General features: G+C 37.2%; 1 protein-coding gene across 1 annotated transcript in view; it reads right to left on the bottom strand.

Moving 5' to 3' along the window:
* The window catches only part of LOC140151395 (deleted in lung and esophageal cancer protein 1-like), a 46,965-nt gene that overhangs the window by 10,084 nt on the left and 18,684 nt on the right, over positions 1-18,197 (bottom strand). Inside the window, 16 exon segments of the mRNA XM_072173724.1 lie at positions 541-769; positions 1,535-1,747; positions 2,470-2,600; positions 3,211-3,321; positions 3,907-4,060; positions 6,631-6,773; positions 7,036-7,200; positions 8,401-8,625; positions 10,280-10,531; positions 11,711-11,912; positions 12,403-12,565; positions 14,349-14,439; positions 14,915-15,007; positions 15,216-15,349; positions 16,002-16,175; positions 17,580-17,749. Of these exon segments, the coding sequence (XP_072029825.1) occupies positions 541-769; positions 1,535-1,747; positions 2,470-2,600; positions 3,211-3,321; positions 3,907-4,060; positions 6,631-6,773; positions 7,036-7,200; positions 8,401-8,625; positions 10,280-10,531; positions 11,711-11,912; positions 12,403-12,565; positions 14,349-14,439; positions 14,915-15,007; positions 15,216-15,349; positions 16,002-16,175; positions 17,580-17,749 (2,650 nt within the window).

Consider the following 18,197-nt stretch of genomic DNA (forward strand, 5'->3'; position numbering starts at 1 on the left):
TCTTAGTTAGTTAAATATTATTTTAATAATCTGTAAACTATTTTTTAAAGCAAAAGCTAAGTTACCATCATAAAAACTCCCCTTATTATAAAATGAATGAAACTTGTTTACAACTTCACATATTCTGTTGCGCGTACTGCAAGCGTGTGCGAGTATTCCGCACTAGTCTACACAAACAACGCGATACATACACGCACCTCTACAAGCGTGTTACACGTTATTAACTCATGATGACGTACGTACGGTTGTCTACGGCCTGATAGACAGCATCCGAAATCATGCGACTGTCCAATCAGATTATGTGTCTAAGAACTAGACCACTCCCACTAACTAAGAATGGCAATTAGATACTAGTTTAGTCCCACTAATGCATGGCATATTGGATGACCTCAGAGAAAGTTATGGGGAAGGGGAACATGCAGGATGGAAGATGCAGTTTTCAAAGATCACACATAATAAACAAGATGGTTTGCACTGGAGCATGGGAGTAGATATGGACCTGGAGTCTTGGGTTAAATTAGAATACACTGGATAACTTACTTTGCAAAGAAGATCGTCTGTATAGTCACCCCACATATCACTGTAGGCCGTCACATCAATCTTCAGCTCAGAGAATGGCTGTAGAACCCCTAATGTTGGATACACAACAAATGCAGCCCCATTACCTCCTTGTAGTACACCCTTAGAATGGTCTGCTTGTACCTGAGCTGGGGTACGACTCTTAGGATCAGCCAAGTTTTGGGTACGAGACAGTAATCCACGTCTGGCCCTGAAATGAGAAATTAAATGAAATTATTTAGAAGAATCATATGGATTCTTTCTACCCAAACAATCTGCTTCAATGTCCAAGGTCAGATTATACTATGCTTAAAGCTAATGAAAATTTGCTTTAATATTTGAATACTTTAGACTAGTGTTTTTATATTTGATACTCTAGTACTGGGCAGACCTTTTCAGCAGCTGATTGGAAATCTTGTTGTGAAAGATGTTGTGTGCGATGATCAAAAACACAACTAATCACACACTTGCAATGGCATGTTTGAAGAGCGTGTGGCATGATAATGACTGCTCACATCAATCCTGTATCACACATGATCAGTGATTTTTGTAAAAGTCCTCCTGAAAAGGTCTGTTGTTTGAAGTCTTGGCAGCAGGTATGCATATATTACTCCAATGTTATCGGTGCTACTATGGTTTTATAGTTGGTTACCTTACGCCATACAATATTCATCGTTTGAAAGATATCTGCTTTTAATACGCTGGTCACTTTAATTCAAAAGATGAACGTTTTGGGTAAGTCCACCATTGTCATTATTATGTGGTGCTTCTCAACACTGCACCTTTTTTATCACATTTGTACATCATTTTTACTCCAATACATATTTGCCTGTAATTATTTTATAATATGTTGTAGGCCTATTGTATGGTCTGTTGGCCTCCACATATTGACCTACGGCAATGACCTAAACCTAACTGTATGCCTTAGTTTTTAATTATTAAAAGAGATCTAAAATGAAAACCATATCAAATTTACCCTTTAGTCTCTTTGTTCTTCTCTTCTGTACTAGGTGGTGTTGGTGGCTTGGCTGCAGGTAGTCGTGCTACTCTGATGTTATAGGGTGATGCAATGGCAGTATGGTTTCTTATTATCACCTGACGAGTTATGATGCTACCCAGCTCTGCATTGGGACCAAAATCCAACAGCAATGGAGCGTTTTGCTCTTCATCTGTAGTGTTATCTGCAAATCTGTGGGATAGAACAAAGAAGTTATCATAAATATGTAACAAAACTAATGTGTAACTACACTTGCTTGTACAGAAGACCTGCACTTGTTTACCTCTTTATGGTGCAAACATGAAGTGGGGCTCTGATTGGATGATTGAAATCCGTCATGAAAAGATGTGAAAAATCAACACGTAAAAATCTAAAAATTGCTAACCGAGCTGTGTGATCCTAGTGTGACAGTTCTAAGTATGTGACAAACAGTGTATGTCAATCAGTTGAAAAGAGTGCTGTTCTTCTCTGCCAGCTACCATAACACCTGTAGCTTATGTCTCATACACATGCAAATACCAAGTTATACCACCAATAAATCAATCGCAAAAATAACTAGCAATATAACCATAATGTTTGCTAGGAGTCATGAAGAAACCCACAATGTGTTTTACAGGGTTATGGCTGTTTCAAAAGAAATTTGTAATATGACGTTTTACCAAAAGAAACACAAATATATGAGTATTATAAGAAAACAACTGGTGCAAAATACAAACAGAGAAAACAAGATACATTAAATGAAGAAAAATAATATGCTTATTTTATGTATGTATTTATGTTTTTCTTTACTCTAAGATTCAAAAGGTGTCAAACATGAGAAAAAATTGCATAAGTGCTCCAAATATCATTTATGTTACAACTAGACAAAAAAAACCCATTTCAAGCTGAGGTAGCTATAATAACAGCATTCTCACCTGTTGTCAGCAGCTGCTTTGGGAGTCTTGTATGACACAGTTAAACCTTTGACATCTGATGACAAAGCTAGATAAACGGGATGCTTCATACCATCTACATGACATGGAATCTGAACATCATTCAGTTCACCCTGAAAATGAAGACATGTTGAAGCACAGATTTTAATATTCATAATACTTGACTTATCTTTATAACTTGATTCATTACTTGTACATAAATATCCAATTCTAGGCATAGTTACTGAATTAGGGTTTACAGTTAAGTTCAGTGTTAAGATGCATGGAGTATTCTATAGTTATTCCCAATTCTATAATGGTTTTCAACAAAACAGACCAGACTTGGACATTAATTTTTATATCACTCATACATAAATTCTAGACAGATCATTGGTTGATTACCATTTATCATTTTTACCATCACCCTCACCGTGTGAAGCTGTGCGCTGACTCTTGGACTCGCCAATTTAATTATGGGGTGGACCCCAAAATGTGAAGTATATCACGGCAAAACATGGTGTTATGTTGATGAAAAATGTATTTTCTACCTTAAATAGTATTTTAGTAATAGAATTTATGCATGAGTGATATAAAACAAATATTAACTGTCTTAAATTAGTGTAATGGTGAAATATAATCACTCAGTGAAAGATGTATTGTTCCATCTTTCACCTCGTGATTATATTTCGACCATCACACTCATAGACAGTTAATATTTGTATACTATACACCATTTTAGCTTACCTGCTGATGGGATAAGAACTTCACAGTAACTGGCAGATGTTCTCCAGGACGTAGTCTTCCTTTCTGTGGGTCAAAGGTTACTTCACATGTTGAGGCTTGGGATCCTCTAGGCTGTTGTTAAATAAACAGATGATATTCAATAATTAAACAAAATGGTATGTTTCTTTACCAGAAAACATCCTATTCTGTCGGTCAGGATTGCCGATTTTTACACAATGGTTTAACATTTTCTTGAGCAATACTGAACAGTTTTTTAGATTTTATTCAAATTCGGTAAACTTTCCCATTCTCCAAAACAGCAATCTTTCACTCCAATGTTTAGAGGAGAGTTAAGGAATACCTCAGTTATGAACAAGCATTCCAACGGACATAATACTATATTAATGAAAATCAGAATAAAGAACCGAGGCAAAAACAAAAGGATTATTTAAACCCAGTCTTGTATGATCTTGCAATAATGACCATAAAAGAAGCCAGTACTAAGTAAAAAGAAGCCAGTACTAAGTAAAAAGAAGCCAGTACTAAGTAAAAAGAGGCCAGTACTAAGTAAAAAGAAGCCAGTACTAAGTAAAAAGAAGCCAGTACTAAGTAAAAAGAAGCCAGTACTAAGTAGTTCACATTTATGTGATTAGCTGATCGATTTAAACAAAAAATTTCTTCTGAAATACAAGAAAACATGCAAAGTGGTCAACATACCTCCCCCCAAGTAAAATCTGCTTCCAGCTGCGCTTGGTTAACTAGAGTGACTGTGTGAGAGACCGGCACCTCTGCATATACCTCTTCCATGTGTAGTCTACAACACAGGAGGCAAACCTGAGGATGTTGTACATCTGCTGTAACTGGGATGAAACTGCAAAGAAAAAACAATTTTTTTATCAATATTACATGACAATATAAGTGATATTGTATTTGTTTTTAATTATTATCGTGATTAATTTAAGTAAACAACTGTGCATGTGGCATGCTTGAAAATAAATTCTACTTTCTGTAGTTGCAATAGCTATTATATAAGATATATAACTGAACTAATCAATGCAACAAATATCGCATATAATTATATTCATCTTGTAGATTTGTTTAGGTTGATAAGTTACCAAATAGCACATACTGAGAAACAACAAGAAGCAATTAGTAAACCAATAAAAAAAATCACATCATGACAGCCATGCTGCTGAAACTATGTTTAAGTCCATGGGTGTACAACGGTGAATTTGACTCTGCTCTTCTTTTTAGTGCTGTTTGTGAAGTCAGTGTACATTTCACTTAAGCAAAACTTCAAAATGTGAAGGTTCACTCAAAGTGCTGAAGTCACTGCCTGCACTAGAGAAAATAAAATAAAATATTTAGCGGCAATGAAAATATCCTTAAACAATGGGAAATTGCTGCCGGGAGGAGGTGAAGGCTTGAAGTCACAATACTAGACACATAACACAGCCTCACATCTATATACTAATATAATAATGAAAACAGCAATCTAATGAGCAGATTAAATGACATCTTGCATAAAAATAGCAGGAACTCATTGTGGAGAGCATGTAAGATTCAATGCAACTGCAAACAAGTTTTGCAACTACGGTTGAGGGTTAAGTGCAAATGTCTAGGGTTATCGCTAGGGTTAGGAGCAACAAGTATTCTCCCTTTGCATGGTAATCTCAAAACAAGGTTCTACCCCAAAACCCGCTTCTACCCCAGTGTGTGTACGCATGCGTAATTACCGCATATGTTTTGCAAAAGCCTTCTGGCGCAGTGCTAGAAATGAGCAAAAACAAAAATTCCCTTTTTGCTCATGAGCTTGTGAGGAGAACATGCAAAGGGTGAAATCGGATACACATGAAGATGAGTACTTAACAGGTATGCTTACATTTTAAGTACAAATAACATACTTACTAAGTTTTGCCAAGGTTATGGCTATCAGTCAAATATAAATGAAGTGACATTATTAAAAATAATTATGACATTCAATAAAGCCTAACCTGATTACCATCTTCAACAAAATCAAATTATTATACTTTTGAATTCTCAAAGTCATACTGTTAATACAGATCTAGGAGTACACCATAGTCAGAACTATCGGATCTCAACTGGAACCAACTCCATACTGTTTCTCCATTGGGTTTTAAATTTGACTGACAGTGGGATTAAGTGGGATTTCTGAAACAGCCTATCAGACTCACCTGTCTTTGCTATGAGCAATATTGCACTCAAACACTGTGTTGACAAGTCGACAACTTCTAGGCTTAAACTTGATATCAACAAATGCTGATCCTAATGGTGGAAGATCACCCCCTGAGGGGGTAAGTGTGAATTCTGAAACAGCCTATCAGACTCACCTGTCTTTGCTATGAGCAATATTGCACTCAAACACTGTGTTGACAAGTCGACAACTTCTAGGCTTAAACTTGATATCAACAAACGCTGATCCTAATGGTGGAAGATCACCCCTGAGGGGGTAAGTGTGAATTCTGAAACAGCCTATCAGACTCACCTGTCTTTGCTATCAGCAATATTGCACTCAAACACTGTGTTGACAAGTCGACAACTTCTAGGCTTAAACTTGATATCAACAAACGCTGATCCTAATGGTGGAAGATCACCCCCTGAAGGAGTAAGTGTGAATTCTGAAACAGCCTATCAGACTCACCTGTCTTTGCTATCAGCAATATTGCACTCAAACACTGTGTTGACAAGTCGACAACTTCTAGGCTTAAACTTGATATCAACAAGCGCTGATCCTAATGGTGGAAGATCACCCCTGAAGGGGTAAGTGTGAATTCTGAAACAGCCTATCAGACTCACCTGTCTTTGCTATCAGCAATATTGCACTCAAACACTGTGTTGACAAGTCGACAACTTCTAGGCTTAAACTTGATATCAACAAACGCTGATCCTAATGGTGGAAGATCACCCCCTGAAGGGGTAAGTGTGAATTCTGAAACAGCCTATCAGACTCACCTGTCTTTGCTATCAGCAATATTGCACTCAAACACTGTGTTGACAAGTCGACAACTTCTAGGCTTAAACTTGATATCAACAAATGCTGATCCTAATGGTGGAAGATCACCCCCTGAAGGGGTAAGTGTGAATTCTGAAACAGCCTATCAGACTCACCTGTCTTTGCTATCAGCAATATTGCACTCAAACACTGTGTTGACAAGTCGACAACTTCTAGGCTTAAACTTGATATCAACAAATGTTGATCCTAATGGTGGAAGATCACCCCCTGAAGGGGTAAGTGTGAATTCTGAAACAGCCTATCAGACTCACCTGTCTTTGCTATCAGCAATATTGCACTCAAACACTGTGTTGACAAGTCGACAACTTCTAGGCTTAAACTTGATATCAACAAGCGCTGATCCTAATGGTGGAAGATCACCCCCTGAAGGGGTAAGTGTGAATTCTAAAACAGCCTATCAGACTCACCTGTCTTTGCTATCAGCAATATTGCACTCAAACACTGTGTTGACAAGTCGACAACTTCTAGGCTTAAACTTGATATCAACAAATGCTGATCCTAATGGTGGAAGATCACCCCCTGAGGGGGTAAGTGTGAATTCTGAAACAGCCTTTGAGGAGAAAAAAGAAGAAGACAAAATTAGATAAAAAGACTAGTAGGGTTAACATGAATCAAACCTTTTCTTCCTTACTGGGAAAATTATTATTTTCTTTTGATTGTATCTATTGGAGATAAAGACTATAATAAATTTTATAAAAGCTACAGTGCTCAATTTGCAACATTTTCAAGGATCAACACTGTTCTGTAACCAAAAAAGACAAGTAGTTTTATAACATATCTTTAACATAAATTCTGTGATGCATAATCCTTACCTTTCCAAGATCAGGATGAAATGCCCTAAACTCTGGGCTCTCATTGATTTCATAATGAGCCGCAACCTGAGATTTGTTTCTGATATGTAGGCGTTGACATGTAATCTGACCGTATCTCACTAGACCAAAGTCTATGGATGGAGTGTCAATAATTACCTCAGGACCCTAAAAGTAATAATAATAGTAATGAAAAGAAGGAAGAAAGTAGAAATGTTAAAAAATGTGGAAATTATCAAGCATGTTTAATGCACTTTCTGGGAAACATATTCTAAGACCTTTCTATGAAATTTTCATTGCCAAATGAAACATTCCATATAACTATTTGATCAAAGGCTTGGTTTCTGCTGCATGTTTGTTTCCTGTAGCAAGTCAAAAAAGTCAAATGTGGTTTTTATTTTTTTATAATCCACGTCTTCAAATGAAAAAAAAACACACCTTTTTTTGCTGCAAATTGGAATGGAAATTTACAGTGGGTCTCTCCAACACACACAAAAAATCATATTTCTTCATTTCAAGAATATTTATGATCCCCTTTCAACCTGCAGACTAAAAAAGTATTAAAAAAAATGTGTGATGTTTTCTCCAGTAGTTTTTCACTACGCTCGTATGTTGTGTGATGTGTAAATGTTTACTCCAGTAGTGTTTTTTACAGTGGGTCTCTCTGACACACACACAAAAAATCATATTTCTTCATTTCAAGAATATTTATGATCCCCTTTCAACCTGCAGACTAAAAAAGTATTTAAAATGATGTTTTCTCCAGTAGTTTTTCACTACGCTCGTATGTTGTGTGATGTGTAAATGTTTACTCCAGTAGTGTTTTATTTAATTTTTTGTGATTTTTTCCAGTTTGGGGAATTTTTTCTTTGTAAGTGAAAAAAAAATTCTAATGCGCAAAATAAGCTGTCAAAAAGCTAATGCGCACGCTAAAAGCTAATTCCAAACCCCCACGCTGTAGAAAGCGTGCCGGACAAACAATGTTCCAGTTTCTACATGATTGGGAACTAGTGACTAAAATATATTTCTAATATGTTGTACAGAATTTGAAAGTTTCCACTGAAATTAAAATTGAAAGTCACTAAAAATTGGATGCTTTGAATATGAATATAAGAGAATGATGTTCAATACAGAAGGTGACGACATAAACACAATGCATCACTTGTTGTATTAAACCCATTTACATGTAGCACAGCGAGTCAATAATTTTGTTAGTTATTGTTTATCGATTTATCAACTTTATCTCAGAATCACTAATTGAATCTTTGTGGAATTTACATAATTACATAACATTATAAGCTTTCACAAATAATGTTAAGTTCTTGACATTGACAAGAAACCATATATCGCTTTTTTAGCAACATTTACCTTAATGTTGGCAATGACTCTCAAAGTCAATGGTTTCTCCTGATGTTCAATATGACAGAGTAAGGTATGGTCAATCAGCCCTGGACAACCACCAGTAATGGTCAGTTCTAGTTGGGCTGTTGTCTCTGCTGGTATCTGACCCTCAGGGGTCTCCACTTCTACCAGGTGACAGTCCCTCATTGATGACCACTTGAAATTGATAGGAAACTTGCTGAAGTTGATCATCTGAGATGAGAAGAGATGCAAGGTTTATAAGTAACAAGAATGAAGATGTTATGGTAAACATGGCTAGTAAAGTCATTATGGCTTTACTAATTAACTACATTTAATATCATTATGGTAAATGTAGTTAGTAAAGTCAAATAACTATATTTTCAATTTTGAAGTAAATTGTTCATGTGATGCGATCAAGCAAAATCAGTCGGAACTCGGAAATATTAAATTTTCAGTTTCTTATAGGATAGTAAAGGGCATTTACAAAGCTGGATTTTGCAGAAAACCCTATTGAAATTGAAAAACCAGTTCCGAAGATATGAGCAATTAAAGAGTTTCCAAAACAAAAAGAAACAAAAGGAAATATTTCCTTTGTTTGGCTATATCTCAAAATCAATATTTCCGAGTTCCGACTGATTTTGCTTGATCACATCACATATGTAAAGTAAGCCTTTGACTATGACACCTGCAATTACCAAGATGCTAATTGACCCTTTGCACGGATCTGTTATCTTCCTACCAAAACAAGGTTCTCCATGGGTTAATTAGACTTCTCCGTAGTCCATTGCCCATGTTGCATACTCTGGCTATTACATTTAAGCATAAAACTCTGATTTATATTGATTTGTGTGCAACTGATAGATTTTCACATCTGTATCTGATCTTTTCAGTCACCGCACTACCTCTCTTGTTAGCTTTCCAAGTGGACTACTGACTTTGCCTTGCGGTTAAGATTTTTAACACGGGACTCTATGGAGAGTTAGGCCAATTTCAGGCCTAACTAAAATTGGCCATGATGTAATGCATCTTTAAATGGATCTGCCTTGTGATTGGTCGCCCATATCTCGCTATGGTTTAAATCTTCGGGCCAGCGCCATTACCATTAACTACACCGTACACAACTGTCTGTGGTATTTGCGGCGCTTTTGTGTTGACGCGAAAGTTAATCTCTCATCAAACATCTAGCGCGTCTTGTACTATACCATGCTTAGTACTTGTGGTTAATGGACTGATAAACAAGTATGCTTGACAGTGTGTTTTTAGAGAGCAAAGTCCTGGGGTAAAGTTCTGCTTAAAATTCAAAGTCCATAGTCGGATTTTCGGGGTTCGCAATCAACAATGTGACATTATACACCAAATGAAGTACCGGGAATCAAGGTGTTTAGCTCACAACCCAGCTGAAGGTCAGTGGTACTGACTGCAAAATCTTGTAGACAAAATTGAATTTAATCTCTTGTTTATGATTCCCAGATGATTAAGAGTACTCACAATAAGGTTCTCCATGCTATAACTTAGTTATTTTTTAAACTCAATATATAGTTACTAACTTTGGTATTTTGAGACAAAATATGTGACATGATCAAGGGGAATGAGTCACATGTCGGCCCTGGTCGAAAATGAGTTTTACACATGTTTCTAAAGAGGACATTTAGAGCTTTCAGAAACTGAAAACCCCATGTTGATATAACCTTTCTTTCTGAAGTTACGCCAATTTATCAATCGCTGAAAACAATATAAAACAAAAGAATTTTAACACTTTCTTTGCCAATATCTCAAAATCAATATTAGCGACATCCGACTCATTTCCCTTGATCGTGTCACATATACCTAAAATATTTTGAATATAAGACAAATTTATTGTACATAAATTTAGCGTCTACTTTACCTGGAATTGCTGTCTAGTAGATGTCGATACCAACAATTCACCTGGCACAAGTATTGCATACGGTGTAATTGCCACATCATATTCAACACAGTCACCTTTGACCTCAACCTCCAGGCCTACCACATCATGACACCCATCTCTACTGTGTACCGACCCAGAGGAAGACCTACTGGAGACTGATGAGGCAGAACTTTGGCGGTCTTCAGGAACACCTTGTAGGATGAGATGTAAGACGCTATGATGGGAACCAATCTGAAGAGAACAAAATATGAACTTTGTTTAACTCACACAAAATGGGACAGTAACAGTACATACAGAAGAATGGCACTTGGTTACCTTTAAAAAAAAGCGCAGTGATTTATAGTGCGCTTACACACAGGCACAACGCCTAGACGTTGATCCACAAGCCTCAGCACACTTTACAGGTTGTCGCTGACCACTACGGCCCCACATCATTCCATAAACCATTTAACAACAAATCAGGGACTTTGCTGCTACAAGAGCGCACACCCTAGACATTCCACAATTGACCATTGCAACCAGGATCAGCTCCCGAAGTTTTGTACGGGTTATAACGAGACAATTAGCAGCAAGATCCTTGTCCAGTGGAATTTCAAGCAAACTCAATTTTTCCACGAGAGCATACTAGGCACCAGCAGGGTTCGAACCCGCAACCTCTCGCACCATAGTCGAACGCCTTAACGATTGAGCTAACTTGATTGCTGATTGACTGCTTGACTTCATGAGACATTCAATACATTGACTCCTCATTTGATACAAATATATATCATCAACCAACCCGTGTAGCATTGCATGATCCTGACATGACCCAGTCACTTTTTAAAACAATAATTCAGTGTAGTAACTTACTCCAATATGAATATGCCACAAGCACTTCTTTTGTGTTAAAATAACAAATCTTATAGTTCAAATGTTTGTCACTGGTGACAAGTAATTTAGTTTAATTCAGAAATCAAGAATGAAGGTGGCATTGTATTGATTTAGAGTTGGAGATTCCTTTTTTGCAATTTACAAATTAATACTTGAGATCACATTGGCCTACTAAATCTTATTGATAGTATCAGAAGGGATTCATCATACAAAATCTCTACTTTTGTTAGTATCATGAGACATTGATTCAGGACTATGAACATAAAAAATGCTTTAACAGTAGAACGGGATAATAAAGCTTGGTTTTATTTCTAGAGAGATGTATGCCCAGTTCTCTGACCACAAATGCAGTATTTGTTATATCAGTACATCTGTTGGTATGGCTGCCAACTGCTGCACTATTGCATTGGCTACTGCTACTTGTTATGGTCACCCATCATTATTGTCCAAGGATATAGAAATAAGGATAGTTGTTCAGCCAACATAGCATAAGAGGTATCAATATGTAGACATAGGGCCTAAATGGTAGGCCTAACTCACCATAGTAGGTGCGAATGCTACAGTAGCCTTCTGTAAGCCCTGTGGTTGTAAGATACCTCTCTCTGGGTTGATACAGAAACAATTACTCCCATCTCCTTGTCGTGAAATGAGTCCGGTAACTGATGCTGTGTCATCTACAGCGGGATCTTGGCATTCTAAGTGTGGTCTCAGAAGACTCCAGTTGAATGGTAATTCCACATTACTGCAAAGAGATTTTGTGAATAAAAGTGTTTTTGCATTTGAAGTCTATGTAACGAGCATTTTGCATAAACTGCAATAATTATTGCAAAACATATAAGCCTGAAGATGACACTTAGAAGAGTATCAAAAGCTCAGTCCCTTCTCAAGTGAATGATCTAATCTTGTCAAAAAGATTAGACTCTGCCATCTTTTTGTGTTACTCATGAGGATAAATTAACGTACCTCTTGATTATTTTGCCATGTGCTCAGCAAACTCAGATTTGAAATGAGTTCTTGTGTGCGTTCTGTGCCTAATGCGTTGTGCCAATAACGCACACTAAGTACACACACAAACCTTTACAATGGTCAAAATTATTGTTCTTTGTATGGCTCTTGCCAATAACTGCCGGGCATATGCTATTTTGGATTCTATACATGACAATCCAAAATGGCAGCTTTACCACAGCATCACACACTGAGTCTCTGTAAATCTTACTTATTGCTCAACTTACGTGGAGTTCCTGATGACAATCTGTTTGGTGACATAAGTCATAGGGTTGACGGGATCAAACTTGATTTGATGCTGAGCTGTTGAGTCACACATCTCCCCTGGGGTGGGGAAGCTCTCTCCACCACTCACAGATGCCAATTCTACACCAGCTGTCTGACCCTCACCTAATCATTTAGATTGAAAAACAAAACAAGTTGCTCCATTTAGATCAGATTTGAATTTACCTGATATGAATAATGCTGAGGTTAGCATGGTTAGTTAGAAATATCTAATTATGAACTAGTATTCTTCTTGAAGGGGCAATTCATGGTCCATAGCTTCATCCTCCCCACCCACTTACTTATTTCTTATACCATCAGAAATCTTGGCATACATGTTTCTTTGCATTTTATAGCCTTTCTTGCAGACTTGGTCTTTTGACGAATTGTATTTTCCAATTTGTATTTTCTGTCTGTCGACAGACAGAAGTTACAACAAAGTGGCCTATGAGACATTGAAATACGTACAATTGTACAACTTGCAAATTCAATGTCAGTATCAACTGAAATTTGGAAATCAGCATTTCTTGTGTATATCTATTGGACCGTACTAAATAAATGAGGATGTGAGAATCCTGGAATGCAAGTCTGGGATTATAGCAGAAACATGCTCAAAGTATGCTCTTCCTTTTATTGACTTATTTTGATAACAGTATACATAAAGTGATTCTCCTACTATACATGTTCAGCCTGCTTTTCGTTCACTTAGGAGCTATTACTTACTTTGTGGTTGTTTTATAGTTGGTGATATTGATGTGACATTGATGTGATATTAATGCGATGTTCAGCCCTATCAATGACAGGAAGGTGCCAATGACAGGAATGATCTATGAATCTAAAACAACATTTTATTTCTTTGTAACTACAAGGTGTCCCATAAAAAGGTTACATGTAGAAAATGAACCGCATTTTGTGGTGGTATAACAAAACAATGTAATTTTTTCAGATATTATTTATTAATCCTTCTTGTAACTGTTTGCTAAGTTTCAATCCCGTATCTTAAAAGCAACTTAACTTATGAGCGCCAGATGATAGGGGTGTCAAGAATGTCTAACCATCAAAATATCGTACAACAAAATTTGAACACACGCACACCTCTGTTTTCAGATTTTTTCTTTGTTAATTTTTATGTTTCTCTTATTTTTCATTGTTGAACTTATTGCACAAAAGAAACATTGAAAATTTAAATATTGTACACTGAAAATAAATCAGGTTTAGAGCTTTTTGACTCTTGGTGGGGGTTGGTGGTAAGAAATAAAGGAAGATGGTCATTAGAGAAGAACACGTTTTAATGAAAGCAGTTCTGTACGCTGTATCTCTTGTCATCAACATAGTGAAATGAATAACAATCTTTTGCATTTAGGCATTGTGTTGACTTGAAATCGCTGTTGTTTGTTTTTACATATCTAACTGAACTCTTGAAATAAAACTGAACAAATTTTATATGGCTGGGCCTACTCAAGTACCCCACCAAATACACGTTGGCTGTGACGGTGGTATAACGAACTTTGCATGTTGCATTATGTCACGTAAAGAGCTTGCTCAGGAATGCGTGGAATGCGGACAAGTACGTAGGTTGTGAACTTGACATTCACAGGGGTGCTAGTAGAGGGTACATAGATTATGTCATGAAAAGGAATATTTATATTTGTTAACATTATCTTAGATTATTTTCAAAAAATCTACATGTAACCTTTTTTTGGGACACCCGGTATCATACTTTTAAGCGGATAAACAAGCAAGTCTCTTCAGGATCACAAACTTGAAATACTTCTAACACTAGCATCTCATTTTGGCAAACCTATGCATAAAGTTACCAGAATCACACTTCAGAAAGCCTCAAATCATGGAAGAAAAAAGCATTCATGGATTCCATCTATAGAATATTTAAATATGATTTGCAGCCTACCTTTCACAGTGAAATGTCTGACAGTGCAATTATCACAAACCATGGTGATATCACGGCTGAAACTCCTGATGGATGGCGGTGTAAAGATTATCTGTTGGGAAAATAGAAAAAGATTGAATTTAAGAACTGTGACTAGCAAATAATAAAATTGGTTGTTGTAGCTTCTTTCAACAAAATGCCTCGTTTTGGTTATCCGTAGCACCGACCATGAGTTCACACATGCTGGGGATAGGTTTCCAACACATAGCTTAATTTTGAATTGCTTCTTTACCAAACCCTATTCTACTACTATGTATGTATGTATGTATTTTTGAAACTCCTGGAGGAAGTCGGCAGGGGCGATTGCCATCACGCCAAGCTGACACAAGGCCAATTTCTACAAACTTTTACGCCTGTTTGGAAACATCATAGCCTGATGGTCCATTTTTAGATGGTACAATGATTACTCTTGGGTCTACTGAGTGGAGGCAATGGCTGAGACGGGGTTCGAACCCACAACCTTGCGATCATAAGTCCAATGCTTTAACTACTAGAGAGAATACTCCATACATGTAACAAATACTTACTTGTAATGTAATGGTATGACCAGCAAGGAGCTCAAACAGTGATGGCTCGATCACAAACGGTTGCAGATCCACTCTGTCTTTAGTAGCTACCGACTATAAAAAAATAATAGTAATGTCAAGTTAGATCAAGTTGAATAGTTTTGTGTTGATATCATCCTGAAGCAACTTAAAAAAATTTAAAAACAGCTGGCCTAGTTACAGGGTATTATTGTCAACATGTAAATATATACCAATACAACAACTATTATTTAGCTACAGAGCAGGGGAAGCTCCCGATGTATAACACTGTTCATTCTCTTACCTTAAAGTTAGTGGCAGGCCAACTTTCTCTTGGCATGATGCTGAACCTGCCGCTGCCACCTTCATTCTTGATCTTAAACTCAGCTATCCTTTGACCACCAATCAAACAATGTCCGCAATCAATTATTGGTAATACTTGAAAAGAAATAAAGGAGGAAAGTGGAATATTTTCAATACAATAAAGGTCAAGGTTGATGTATAAAAAGTAGGACAGAACAAGGAGATAACTTGATATTGTACTATACAACACAATTGAATATAAAAATAGAAATAATAAATTGAAATATCTAAAAAGGTTGATAACCTGGTTGACCATGTCATCCTCCCCTATCCCCCGTGCACCCACACATTTTACCCCCATCAAAATGTAGATTTTTGTATCAGCTGAGAGTTCACATTTTTTCTCATAACCCCAGTGACATTTTAGGCCTGAAATATGTTTTAGGTAGACGGTATGAACATAAACATGGTAGTTTGGTGGTGTACCTCCCAGGAATGTCATTAACTGTTCTATGGGCCACTATGATACACATTTTTGGTACTAGAAACCAGTTTGCTTTGGCTGGAGGAATTTAACTTGTTTTTAAAACTTGGAATAAGATTGTTTGGGTGATGGGCCTCCATGTCAGATAGAAAACATTGTGTGATCAAAGTCTTTCAAGTCTTTGGTATGATGCAATTGGACCACCCACCTTTAATCAAAATGTGAATGATGTATTATTATTATTTTGTAATGTTTTGCTTCATTTTCTACTACAGAAATAACAATTTTTGCAAAGATACTCACATGAAAGTTTTGGTGGTGGTCTCCTCCCCAAGACTTGGATAACCATAGGTTGGCTGGACTGCGTCTGTACAGTGATCTGATCATCAAAGTCTTTGAGGGAGTCTGGACGGAATCTGATGCTGTACTGGCAACTCATACCAGGTGCCACAATGCCTTGTTCTCCTGGAAACTTGCCTAGATTTAAAGAATTTATGACTAACAAATAGTGAACAATATACAATATCATATCAAGTTCTTGGTTTCATTCATGATGACACCACAGTTTGTCAGAGTAAAAAAGGCATTTTTTTCTCAATAATTATGAAGTTATAGCTTAACCGGATACTCAGGTGTCACAGTTTGCATAGAAGAAAATGATCTGGATCTGGTTTGTAATGCAAGTATTAAAACATTGTTGATCAAAATACACAAATCGAGGGCTTAAAGCCAGAACCACCTATGTCCACTTTTGGCCAAACCTATGTCCACTATCTTAATACTAATTATGGCGTGTCCGTCGTCCCTCTGTCCGCTGGGCTATCGGCGGCGCTGGTTTCGCTAACGCTGCTTTCATGGTGCGTATAACATAACGCGTGCTGGCGGTGCGTGATCGCGTGCAAGCAAAGTGAGCATCGGAAAGCATTACTGCGCTCACATTTCTCCCGATTGAATTGACGGCCTACATCCAGACACTACTAGAATTTCGGGGTATTTTGGGTCCTCCGATGTGGTTGCAGGACAGGGTTTGGAAGAGGCTAACAATGGGTTTTCAGATTATAGGTTCAAGTAAGCGTCACAGCTACAAAACAGAGTTGATATTTGTGTCTTAATCATTGAGAGACGTAGGCCTATATCGTATAGTAGTTTGGTCAGGTCAGGACAAGTATTATGGGTAACGGGTGTTGGGTCATTAGAATTTAGAGATAGGTCTATCACGAGAACCGCTCAACCCGAGAACCGCGAAATCTAGTTAGGTATGTTTATGGATACTCTTTCTTTTGAGTGAATAAGTTCAATAGTGAAGAAATGAGGGCACCATAGCAATGTCAATAGTGTTTATGTCCATAAGCGGTTTTTATATTTTGTGCCAAAAGTGGCTGTGTCCAGGTTTTTTTGTCCAGTTTAACATAATTTTTCCCAGCCAAAAGTGGCTATGTCCAGCGTGATCTGTTACATTCTCTGTACTACAATGGCCTGTGATAGGTGATAATAATAATCAATTCAAAGCAACACTTGTGTTGTAAAATAAAATAGAAAAATAGTAGATGACAGCTGAAAAAATGACAGATGTCTGTTATGTCCAGTTTGTCACTAGTAGTCTTACTATAATTTTATGCCAGAACTGGCTATGTCCAATTTTGGCCATTTTGAAAGATTATTGTTTATGCCAGATTTTCTGATTTTTCAGGTGTGATCAAACTTTCAAACTTGTTTTTCTCAGAATGCCATTTTTGGACATAGGTGGCTCTAAGCCCTCGCAAACTAGGCCATCTTTTACTGTAAACCCTAATATCCTATATTAGAAATAATATAGCTTCATTTTTACATCATCAAAACAGGGGCTTGGTATCACTATAACAATGACAAATTGAAACTTACCAAGTCCAATAGAGAAATACTGTGTTTTCGGAGGAACCATTCGTAATTGTCTGCTTGCTGCAGACACATTCTTGAGGTCAAGGGTCATCTCATACACCTTGCCTACTTGGTATTCAGAGAAGACAATGGTAGAAGGTGTGGCAATGAATACCACTGAAGGCTTTTGTACACTGAAACAAACACATGAGTATTGGTAGAATGTTACACACTGATGATACATTGGCATGTGATTACTTATTCAAGTCAAGTAGCGGCAAACACAGCTTTCATAGTATGTCTCGTCTCAAGTTGAGAGCTACGCCATGTCGGATTTCGCAGTAGCAGATTCGAATCAGTGCATTTACACCCCTAGGGATTAGGTTAGTGTACACAATTTGAATCTGGCACTGCGAAATCCAACATGGCGTTACTCTCAACTTGAGATGAGACGGACTATAGTAGGGGTTAGAGAATCAGTTTTTTTACACTGTCGCAGTAGCTGTGACCATGTATATTTTGCAGTAACCTTGAACAAGTGCGTATTTTAAGCATACATCGCATATTTACTGCGTTGAAACACACTTGTCTCTGATTGGTTGCTGAGGCAATCTGCTGTTGCCGAGTGGAAATTTATGAATG

The sequence above is a fragment of the Amphiura filiformis genome, chromosome 4 (genome assembly GCF_039555335.1).
Source record: "Amphiura filiformis chromosome 4, Afil_fr2py, whole genome shotgun sequence".
NCBI lineage: Eukaryota > Metazoa > Echinodermata > Ophiuroidea > Amphilepidida > Amphiuridae > Amphiura > Amphiura filiformis.